Genomic DNA, 12,001 nt, shown 5'->3' on the forward strand with positions numbered 1-12,001 from the left:
ATTCAGAGTTCAGATACAAAAGAGAGTCAGCCCTGCACTCTGAAGGACCCTCGGGCTGTGGGGCGGGTGAACGTGTAAGAGACTGGGGAAGAAGGGGAATGGGGCAGGCCAGGACTGGGGAGCTCAGCGTTGTTGGCGGAATAAAGACCGAGACGGTGGACTAAAGGGAGGCTTTAATTAGAAAATGAAGCCAGAAGGGCTTTGAAGGCGAGACTAAGGAGCTTGGGCTTGTAGCCGCTCATGGACACAAAGCCATATATTATGCGATATACACTAAAGAGCAGCAACGCCGCCTACGGTAGTTACTGTCCTTGGGTAGTCGGCCTGCCCATCCTGCCCCAGTTTCGGTCCAACCCGAGGCGGCGGCCTAGAAGCTTGACGGACGCGGCCGATCCTCCGTGGTCTTCCAGGTACCAGTGCCCCGTCCACTCTAGGTCCGCCGAGGCGACGGCTCGTGCCCCAGGTGGAGCCGTTTGCGTTCGCACACTGCGAGAGCACCTGGGCCCGCGGCGGTGCGGCGGCTTTGGGCGGGGCCAGGGGCCGGCGGCCGGGTTTCGCGGAGGAAGCGCGTCGCGCGGCTTGACCCCGGCGGCGTTCCGTACGGTCGCGAGTCCGCCGGCGGGAATATGGCGGCCGCAGCCGGGCCAGTAACGGAGAAAGTTTCCGATGAGACTGGCCTGTGCTAGTGCGTGTGGCGTGGGGCCCTCGACTCCCCTGGAGCACTGTGTCCCCGCTCCGAGTCGCAGGCTCAGCCGCAAGGGCCCTTCCTTTCCCCTGCTGGCCCAAGGGCCGACTCCGAAGGCTGAGAGAGCATTCGTAGCAGCGACCGAGTCCGGGACAAGGGGTCACCGGCGGGGCGGCGAGACCCAGGCGCGGACAGCGCGCAGGGCTCGGCGTGGTGCGGGCCCCGAGCTCCGCCCGGCCGGCCTCGCGGGAAGGAGGTAGGGATACCTGCCTGGGGAGAAGTTGATGGTGTGGGGTGGAGGATGGAAGGCAGGGCGTCTCTCCGTATCCCCCAGCGGTTCCCCACTCAGCTGGGTGCCCACTTGTGGTCCCCAACAGCCGGGCTGCTTCTAAGGCCTCCTAGGAGGAGGCATTATGGAAGAAGAATTCCTATTGCTGCCGTATTGCTGAGGGCTTTAATATTCGAGGTGCCTTTCTCCTCGTGTGGGATGGGTCCAAAGAGTTGTTTTCATGAATTCATAGAACCGAAGCACCGGAATTCCCCGAGCCTGCCTGCTCTGTAGATTCTTTAAGCTTTTGACACTTCCCCTAGACTGGACGTAAGTAGTTTCTGAGTCAGAAGACGATGCATGTGATGGTGTTTCTTGGGCTCAGTGAGCCATTACCTGGAAGGACGTAGAAGAGAACTTGCTGGTTTGGAGGAATTTGGGTGAGTTAAGGCAAGGCTGGAGTAAGGCTGAGAGAGAAACAAGCCAAACATTCATGGTATCTCCCTTAGCTCTGTGACTTCGTAGTTGTGGGTTATTAGACAACTTGTTTATTCTCTTTGTATATTAATATGCGTCCTATAACTGATTGACATTGTTATTAAATATAGTTACTTCTGTATCAGTCTTCATTTCTTCAGGTATTTGTTGAATATCTACTTGGAGTCAAACTTTCTGCTAAACCCTGGGTGTACGGTTTTGAAGACAAACTTTCAGGGACCTTGTGATCTAGTGGGGAATGCAGATATTAAACAGTTGATGATCAATATTTTTCCTATTATACAGAAAATACGTGGATCATATAAATGAGTCAAGGTGATTGCCCTCAGAAATGATTTAAGCTGAGATCTGAAGAGGAGTGAGCCAGGTGTGAGGACCTATGGTGGGGTCTGGAGGAGAGAAAGGAGTACACCTGGAGAGGGAATAGCATTAGTGTAGTTCAGAATTGAAAGATTCGTGTGGCTCGAATACAAAGAATGGTAAGAGATGAGGAGGAGAGTTACTCACATCCAATGAGGAAAGCCTCCTAAGGCATTTTAAGGAGTTTGGACTTTGTTGCTTAGAGTGATGGGAAGCCTTTGGAGGCTTTTACATAACAGAGTGATTTGACAAGTATTGGCTTTAAAAAGTATACTTCTTGGAGAAGGGCAAGAGTGGATACAGGGAGACATTCAGCCATGAGATGATGGTGACCAAAATTGGGGTTGTGATCTTGAGGAGGGAAAGAAGTAGAAACATTTAAGAAGTGTCCAAGAAGAAGAGTGGGCAGGACTTGGTGACCATTAAATATAGGTGGTGAAAGAGAGGAGGGTGAGAATAGTATATAGGATGCTATAAAACAGACCTGACAATTATTAACTTTTCCTGTATTCAGTGGACTCTTCTGTGCTCCTTTTTTATCTGCCTCTCAAGTAATTCCCACTGAATCATTTGTGCTGGCAGACCCAGTGAAAAGGATTGCACTGCTTTGTTGTTTTACTCTCTTGATTCAGCATGTTTGTCTTTTAAAGAAGTCCAAAATGGGGAAAAACTTCCGTGAATTAGCCATTTAAAAAAATAATATTCTGCCATGTTGATTTTGGCCCATAACAGGGTAACTACATATATTCCATGCTATGAGTGTGCTATACTTTATTATTTACGTGTTTTTCTTTACTTTTTTTTCTAAGCCTTCACCTCAGTGCAGGACAGAGCTAGTGGTTTCATTTCTGTCAGGTAGGTTAATATATATTAATACACATTTAAGTGTATACTAGAGAAGGGCCTAGGCTTGGGTTTGAACATCCAAAGGATAGATTCAGAATGAAGAACCTGCAAGGAGACAGGAGAGATCAGTGAGTTAGGAAGAAATTCTGAAGACTGGTCTTTGGAAGCTCAAGGAAGGGCAGGTTTCAGAAGGTGAAGGGAGTAAAAAATGTCAAAGGTTGTTTGATGAATGTACAAGATAATGAGTGTAAAGTACTTACGGGATTTAGGAATTTAGGTTATTTTAGAACTTGGCAGAGCAGTTTGTTGTTGTGTGGTGGAAACCGTGGTTTAGTTGTGTGAGAAGTAAAGCAATCAAATACTGGCTGTCGAGAGGACAGATGACTGAACTTGTAGGAGGAGATAGGGATTATTGAGTTTTAGTTTGCTTCTGTATGTGTGTGTGTGTGTGTGTGTGTATATATATATATATATATAGGTATCATTTTTTTAAAAGAGCTTTGCAAATTTTTAAGCGCCAGTGGATAAGAGAAGAGTAGTAGGAGTTTGAAGAGAGGAGAGAGAGTGAAGTTCTGGAAGAGACCATGCGGAAGAGTCACATGTACAGCTAAAAGATGTAGCCTTCGATCGGGCAGAGAGCTTTCTTTTATTAAATCAGGAGATGGTAGATATAGGTGAGTTTGTGGTGTTGGAAACTCAGGTAAGCTCCCTTTTGATGACTTCATTGGAGACAAAGTCAGCTAGTAAGAATTTGGTCAGAAGTGGATGTCAGAGATTTGAGAATAGAGGAGAGAGGCTTGCCTAGCCCCAGAGACTGAGTTTGACTAGAGAAACACAGAAGTGTGTCATGAGTTGAGTTGCAACCATTTAGTCTGGTGTGTGATTTTTTTTTTCCTCCAACAGTGTTCAGTCATCTGAACCCAGACTGTACCATCAACCCTTAGAGGACGTGTATTCCAGCATGTTTGTTGAATGATTATATAGCAGGTATAAGTGATGTTTTTTAAAATGTAGTGCATTCTAGATAGTGTCAGTTTCTCATACTTAAGTAAAAAGATAAAACCTAAATATACCAAAGGAAGATATTTTCTGTAGTGGTGTGTGGTATCTTAAGGAATGATTGAAAATCATAATTCTTAGTTAATTAAATAAACTTAGCTGTAAAAAATATACTTGTTGAACTTGTAAGTTAGTAATAGTAATTTGAACCTCCCAGAGACCCTAAAGTTGTCACCCAATGTCATTCTTCTGCAGTCGTACGGGTAATTCAGGGTTAATTCAGGTTATCTCATATTTCTCTTGTCTCTTTTAGTGTCCTGCTATTAGAAAGCAGAAATAAGCTGATTGCAGAGTAGTTACTTTCTGAGTTTTTAATCTTGTTGAGTTCTCAGTGGATATTCAGTGTGACCATAAACCTTTGCATGTATCATTTCTTCTGAAATAGCATACTAGAAAATTTGAAGAATTATCTAGTAGATAGTTAAATCATTTTGCTTGATGGTGTCATGTTTGAAGTGCAACCTGAAGGGGTCCTTAAGATTGAAATAATTATCTGACTCCTTTAACAAATAATTGTTGTGGTAAGTTTCTAAAAGTAAAATCATAGTTTTTAAAATTTACTTTATGATAAATATTGGTCAGCATTTCAGTTTTACAGTTTTGACTAGAAAGGTCCAGAATTGGTTTGCTACAGAGATTGTATGTTTGATCATCAAAGTAACTTAATGGAGGGAAAAGTACAGGGAGAGTGATGGATCAACTTTAGTGACTGAGTAATTTTAATACAGTTAAACTGCTAGTAAGTTTATTAGTGAAACAGTGTTGAGACTAAGATTTTATAGCATTTTAGAAGTAACTGGTAAAAAGATGCGGAGGATTTTAGGCAGGTGGTAATGGTTGCTATTATTGGATACTGGTGCTTTTCAAATTAGAGGTAATAATGACATCTCTCATTTTGTTTGAGTTGACTAGCTTTCCACTATTCCAGACCTATCTGCTACATTTAAGCTGAGTTGAATATCTCATCATTGCACGTTGTTGAAAAACTGGATGTTGGAATAAAAATGGGTTAGGTGAATTCCTTACCATCTCTGGAAAAATTTTTGTTGCTGTCGACCTAGTCATACAGTCCTAGCATAGGATAAGTAGAACAAATCTCCAGTTTTGTTTGGATAAACTGAAGAGTTTTTAAGCCAGAGACAGTTACCATTGTCAGATTTTAAACTGGGTATCCAAACAAAGTTTATTTCTCACTTAGTCATTATTTTTTATAAGAAAGATATATGTGAAAGGTAAATTACATAAAATTAACAGTGAAATATTTTTTCTTCTTTTTAGATCACTGTAAACAAATTCCACCAGAGAAAGTGCTGAAATAGGAGTTACAGATACATTGGATTTGCTGGATGAAATACAAGCAGTTAATTTTCAAAACGTGGGGAGAAAGCCCAGATTGACAGATTAATGTGTAAATCACTGCGTTACTGCTTTAGTCATTGTCTCTATTTAGCAATGACAAGACTGGAAGAAGTAAACAGAGAAGTGAACATGCATTCTTCAGTGCGTTACCTTGGCTATTTAGCCAGAATCAATTTACTGGTTGCTATATGCTTAGGTCTTTATGTAAGATGGGAAAAAACAGCAAATTCCTTAATTTTGGTCATTTTTATTCTTGGTCTTTTTGTTCTCGGAATTGCCAGCATACTCTATTATTATTTTTCAATGGAAGCAGCAAGTTTAAGTCTCTCCAATCTTTGGTTTGGATTCTTGCTTGGCCTCCTGTGTTTTCTTGATAATTCATCCTTTAAAAATGATGTCAAAGAAGAATCAACCAAATATTTGCTTCTAACTTCCATAGTATTAAGGATATTATGCTCTTTGGTGGAGAGAATTTCTGGTTATGTCCGTCATCGGCCCACCTTACTAACCACAGTTGAATTTCTGGAACTTGTTGGATTTGCCATCGCCAGCACAACTATGTTGGTGGAAAAGTCTCTGAGTGTCATTTTACTTGTTGTAGCTTTGGCCATGCTGATTATCGACCTGAGAATGAAGTCTTTTCTAGCTATTCCAAACTTAGTTATTTTTGCAGTCTTGCTGTTTTTCTCTTCATTGGAAACTCCCAAAAATCCAGTTGCCTTTGCATGTTTTTTTATTTGCCTGATAACCGATCCTTTCCTTGACATTTATTTTAGTGGACTTTCAGTGACTGAAAGGTGGAAACCCTTTTTGTACCGTGGAAGAATTTGCAGAAGACTTTCAGTTGTTTTCACTGGGATGATCGAGCTTACATTTTTCATTCTTTCAGCATTTAAACTTAGAGACACTCATCTCTGGTATTTTGTAATACCAGGCTTTTCCATTTTTGGAATTTTCTGGATGATTTGCCATATTATTTTTCTTTTAACTCTTTGGGGATTCCATACCAAACTAAATGACTGCCATAAGGTGTGTTTTACCCACAGAGTAGATAACAATAGCCTTGACAGAATCATGGCATCCAAAGGGATGCGTCATTTTTGCTTAATTTCAGAGCAGTTAGTTTTTTTCAGTCTTCTTGCAACAGCAATTTTGGGAGCAGTTTCCTGGCAGGTAAGCTTACAGTTTGTTTATTATGTCAATGCCTATGATATGTGATTAAATGTTTGCTTCAAGAGTTGAATTATTAGAACCAAAAGGTCAAGCTCATAATTTCAGAAGTAGATGTCAAGGGTGGGGCACTTATTAGTTTTTTTTCTGGAATTGAGTACTGAATGAATATTGACAGGATAATTTCATTTGCTTTCTAGCAAGAGGTATGAAAATATTAGGAATACTCAGCATGTGATATGCCTCCTATCTTCTGACTGTTGATTAATGAAACACTTCATGGGTTAAAGACTCTTAGAATATTAACATTTGAAGCATGTTTAGAGATTGTTCTTTAATTTTTTCACTTTACACATGAGGAAACCCAGAGTCAGAAAACATATCCAGAGTCACTGGTACTAGCCAGAACGAGGTTGCCTAGCTTCTGTCTAGCCCATTGGTCTCCTCATTTCCCTAAAGGTTTTATATAGAAGTTGATTAGATATATAACAACATATCATTCTTTTTTTTAAAGGATTTTTTTATTTATCTGGCTGCACTGGATCTTAGTTGTGGCATGTTGGATCTTCAGTCTTCATTGAGACATGCAGAATCTTTAGTTGTGGTGTTTGGACTCTTGGTTGCGGCATGCGGGATCTAGTTTTCTGATCAGGGATCGAACCCAGGCTGCCTGCATTGGGAGGGAGCACAGAGCCTCAGCCCCTGGACCACCAGGGAAGTCCCCATATCAAATTCTTAACTTCAGATTAGAGCCTCTCCTAAGAAAGGAAAAATTAGTTTTACAATACATTTGCCTACAATATGTTTAAAAAAAATCTTTTGTAGACAAAGACATTCAAATTAAATGGTTAGAATTTATATCTGTAGTTTATATCAGCCTTCCGTTCTCTGAACATTTATTGACTGTTCTATATAACAGGTCGCTGGAGAAGGAAATGGCAACCCACTCCAGTATTCTTGCCTGGAAAATCCCATAGCATACTGAGGCTGAAGATCTCAAGATGGATGAAAATTTCCTCTGTCATTAAAGAAGGCAGTCTCTAATGGGAGGCAGAAGAGGCAGGCATGTAAACCAGTAATTATTATAACACTTTGAAAAATGCTATAATTTGAGTACATCAGGTTGGGATGTAGGGCAAAAATGAAGGTGAATTTTGCTTGGTGCATTTCTCTGCTTTGCACTAGCTAGTAGCAACGGAGTGATTTCTAGATAAGAATGTTTGAAGAGAAGATGTGGAGACTTGGCTGGGCATGGTGCATTTTATTAGTCATTGCGGGCTAGGGCACAGAACCTGTGTGGGAGTCAATCAGATGATTTAAAAAACAAACAACTGTTTGCCAGTGCTCGGGACTATCAGAACGATGCTGATGGGTGAGAACTCTACCAAGAGTTCTCCCTTCACTTCCTCTTCTTTGTCCTTGCTCCTTTCCCACCCCTACTTTTTTTTCATTTCCAAATCAGCCTCGTTAGTTTTTGACACCTTTCCAGATCATCAAATCCTGTTAACCAAATATTTTGTTAAGTCACTAAATTCTTCTTTTCTTATACAAGTGGTCTTAAACATGGTATGTGTACTACTGGAGGTGTATAGAAGCTTTCCATTGAGTATGTCAGCAAAGATAATTTTAAGACAATCAGTTTCCAGATTCTTACCTTCTATTCTCCTTTCTTAAAGTTGATCAACTTGAGAATGCCCCTCAATGTAGATGTGGAATGGTTACTTATTGTGGTTTTAATTTGCATTTAATCAAATTTAAATGCATTTAAACCGTCTCTAATGACTGATGATGTCGAGTATCTTTTAATGTGTGTGTTAGTCATTCATTTACCTTTGCTGACGTATCCGTTTAAATCTTTTTTTGATCTAAATTGGGTTTTGTGTCTTATGATTAAATTTTAAGGGTTTTTAAAATATTCTTACTAGAAGCCTTTTATCAGGTACATGATTTTGAAATGGGTCAGGAAGATCCCTGAAGAAGGAAATGGCAACCCACTCCAGTACTCTTGCCGGGAAAATCCCATGGACAGAGGAGCCTGGTAGGCTACAGTCCATGGGGTTGCAGAGTCGGACATGACTGAATGACTTCCCTTTCACTTTTCTCCTCCTATGTGGCTTATCTCTTTTTTAAAAATTTTAATTAATTAATTTTTTTTCTATTTGGCTGCAATGGGTCTTTGTTACTTTGTCTTTATTGCTTTGCATGGACTTTCTCAGTTGTGATGAGTGGGGGCCACCCTTCATTGTGGTGCTTGGGCCCCTCATTGCGGTGGCCTGTCTTACTGCGGAGCGCAGGCTCTAGGCGCACAGGCTCAGTAGCTGGGGCTCGTGGGCTCTGGAGCGCAGGCTCAGTAGCTGGGGCTCGTGGGCTCCAGCGCACAGGCTCAGGAGCTGGGGCTCGTGGGCTCCGGAGCGCAGGCTCAGGAGCTGGGGCTCGTGGGCTCCGGAGCGCAGGCTCTAGGCGCACAGGCTCAGGCTGGGGCTCGTGGGCTCCGGCGCACAGGCTCAGTAGCTGGGTCTCGTGGGCTCCGGAGCGCAGGCTCTAGGTGCACAGGCTCAGTAGCTGTGGCTCGTGGGCTCCGGAGCGCAGGCTCAGCAGCTGTGGTGCTCGGGCTCAGCAGCTCCGTGCCGTGTGGGCTCTTCCCGATGAGGGATTGAGCCTGTGTCCTCTGTAGTGATTCCCAGGTCGACTCTTAGCAGTGTGCACCAGGGAGGTCTTTTTCTCTTTTTTAAATGATATCTTTTGAAGAGTGCAAACTTTTAACTTTATGAATCCAATTTGTCAACTTTTTCTTTTATGTACTGCAGTTTTGGGATCATATCTAAGGAAATGTTACTCAGGCCTGGGTCACAAAGATTTTTCTCCTATAGTTTTCTTTAGTTTTATCATTTTAGCTTTTACATTTAGGTTGTATGATCCATTTTGAGTTAAGTTTTGTTATTGTATGAGGCGAGGAATTTTTTTTTTCTTTTTTTTTAAATTTATTTATTATTTTACTTTACAATATTGTATTGGTTTTGCCACACATTGAGTTGAATCCTCCATGGGTGTACATGTGTTCCCCATCGTGAATCCCCCTCACACCTCCCTCCCCATCCCATCCCTCTTTGGCTTTGTAATTGCTCCAGCACCATTTGCTGAAGAGACTATCCTTTCTTTTGTTGAATTGCCTTGGCACCTTTGTCCAAAAACAGTTTCTGAGCTCTCTTTGTTCCATTTTTCTATATATCCCATACTTAAAGCAGTACTATGCTGTCTCACAAGATATTTTCTAATTTTCCTTGAAATTTCTTCTTTGATCTTTGTTGAAGTTAAAAGTTTGTTGTGTGATACTGTAATCTTTGGGAGATTTCCAACATTTTTTCTATTCAGTTCAGTCACTCAGTCGTGTCCGACTCTTTGCAACCCCATGAACCGCAGCACATCAGGCCTTCCTGTCCATCACCAACTCCCAGATTCCACCCAAACCCATGTCCATTGAGTCGGTGATGCCATCCAACTATCTTATCCTCTGTCATCCCCTTCTCTTCCTGCCCTCAATCTTTCCCAGCATCAGGGTCTTTTCAAATGAGTCAGCTGTTTGTATCAGGTGGCCAAAGTATTGGAGTTTCAGCTTCAACATCAGTCCTTTCAGTGAACACCCAGGACTGATTTTTTCTATTATTGATTTCTAATATAAGTCCAGGTGACTGGAGAACATAGTTTCTATGATTTTAGTGTTTTGCTAAAACTTGTTTTGTAGTCTATCATGTGTTATATTCTGGAGAATGTGTGTGTGTGCTTAGTCGCTAAGTTAGGTCTGACTCTTGGAACCCCATGGACTGTAGCCCACCCTGCTCTGTGTCCGTGGGAATTTCCCAGGCAGCAATACTTGAGTGGGGTTGCCCTTTCCTTCTTCAGGGGCTCTTCCCAGCCCAGAGATCAAACCCACATCTCCTTTGTCTCCTGCATTGCTGGCAGATTCTTTACCCGCTGAGCCATCAGGGAAGCGCCCTTCTGGAGAATACATCATGTTTAATTAAGAAGAATAAGTTGCTGCTGTTGTTGATTGAAGCATTCTATAAATATCAGCTAGGTTAAGTTGGTTGGTGGTGGTGGTCATGTATTTATGTCTTTGCTGATTTTCTGTTTCATTCTGAGAGAGTGATACTGAAAATCTCTGTTAAATTACTAGATTGTGTGTTTCTCAATATTGTCATTTTCTTGCCTTAGGTATTTTGGGGCTCTGTTTTTTTGAGGTGTATATACATCTTTTATTATACTTTCTTATGTGTCTTGGTAAGCAGCATAGTTGAATAGTTAAAAAACAGACCTAATAGCTTGCAAAATGTAACATTATCTAGCTTTTTACAGAATTTGCCAACTCTTGTTTTAGGCCAGTGCTTCTCAAATTTTGATATACATAGGAATCATATGGAGATCTTGTTAAAATTCTAAAGACTAGAATTAAGTAATTTGGGAGGAGAGCCTAAAACTCTGCAGACCACCTAAAAATCTTAAAAGTGATGCAGATAGAAGTAAACCCATTGAGTAGCAAGGTATTAATTTAGCTATTCAAGACTAATATGTATCTATCAAAATTGGTATTTATTCCTTTTGGCTGCGCTGGGTCTTACTTGCTATGCATGGCCTTTCTCTAGTTGCCGTGTACTGGCTCCTCATTGCGGTGGCTTCTGTTGTCGCAGAGAATGGGTTCTAGGGCATGTGGGTTTCAGCAGTTATGGTGCGCTGGCTTAGTGGCCCTCTGGCATGTGGAACCCTCCCAGTTGAGGGGTCGGAGTGTGTCTCCTGCACTGACGGGCAGACCCTCCACCACTGGACCACCAGGAAGTCCTCTATCGGGTAGTGTATGCCTTAGTTGCTATTTGATAACTTCTGCCGTCATGCAGGCATTGTGTTTTTGATGCAGTTAACTTTTTTAAATTGAAGTATAGTTGATTTACAGTGTTGTTAGTTTCAGGTGTACTGCAAAGTTATTCAGTTTATACACACACACACACATATAATCTTTTTCAGATTCTTTTCTCACATAGGTTATTACAAAATTCTGACTATAGTTCCCTATGCTATATAGTAGGTCCTTGTTGTTTAACTGTTTTTTCTGTACTGGTTTATGTACTCCCAGATTCCTCACTGATCCCTCCCTCCCTCCCTTTCCCCTTTGGTAACCATTAGTTTGTTTCCTAGGTCTGTGAGTCTGTTTCTGTCTTGTAAATGAGTTCATTCCATAACTTTTTAAGATTACACATATAAGTGATACCATATTTGTCTTTCTCTGATTTCTTCCCTTAATGTGATCATCTCTGTGTCCATCCATGTTGCTGCAAGCGGCATTATTCAATTTCTTTTTATGGCTGAGTAGTATTCCATTGTATATATGTGCCATATTTTCTTTATCCATTCATCTGTCGATGGACATCTAGGTTGGTTCCATGTCGTGTTTAGTGTAAATAGTGCTGTGGTGAACATTGGGGTACATATATCTTATCAAGTTATGATTTTCTCCAGATTTATCTCCAGGAGTGGGATTTCTGAATCATATGATAGTTCTCTTTTCAGTTTTTTTAGACTATCATCATTAAGTCTACAATAATAAATACTGCCAAGGGTGTGGAAAAAGGGAAACGTCTTACACCATTGATGGAATGTAAATTGGCATAGCTACTGTGGAGAACAGTGAGATGCAATTAACGTTTTAAATTTAACTTTAATCTTTTGTGCTCTACCCAATATTCTATGAGATTATCTTAAATTCT

General features: G+C 41.3%; 1 protein-coding gene across 2 annotated transcripts in view; it reads left to right on the plus strand.

Annotated features, from left to right (window-relative positions):
* Positions 1-717: 717 nt before the first annotated feature.
* TMEM168 (transmembrane protein 168) overlaps positions 718-12,001 on the plus strand; it is a 50,415-nt gene continuing 39,131 nt past the window's right edge. Inside the window, exons 1-2 of one of the 2 annotated variants that reach the window (XM_065939898.1) lie at positions 718-941; positions 4,995-6,248. In XM_065939898.1, coding sequence (XP_065795970.1) covers positions 5,121-6,248 — 1,128 coding nt within the window. In that variant the 5' untranslated portion in view covers positions 718-941; positions 4,995-5,120. Of the gene's footprint in view, positions 942-1,431; positions 1,450-4,994; positions 6,249-12,001 lie in introns of those variants that run through there. The other variant, XM_065939899.1, reaches the window with a different exon arrangement.

The sequence above is a fragment of the Muntiacus reevesi genome, chromosome 6 (assembly GCF_963930625.1).
Source record: "Muntiacus reevesi chromosome 6, mMunRee1.1, whole genome shotgun sequence".
In the NCBI taxonomy this organism is placed as follows: Eukaryota; Metazoa; Chordata; class Mammalia; order Artiodactyla; family Cervidae; genus Muntiacus; species Muntiacus reevesi.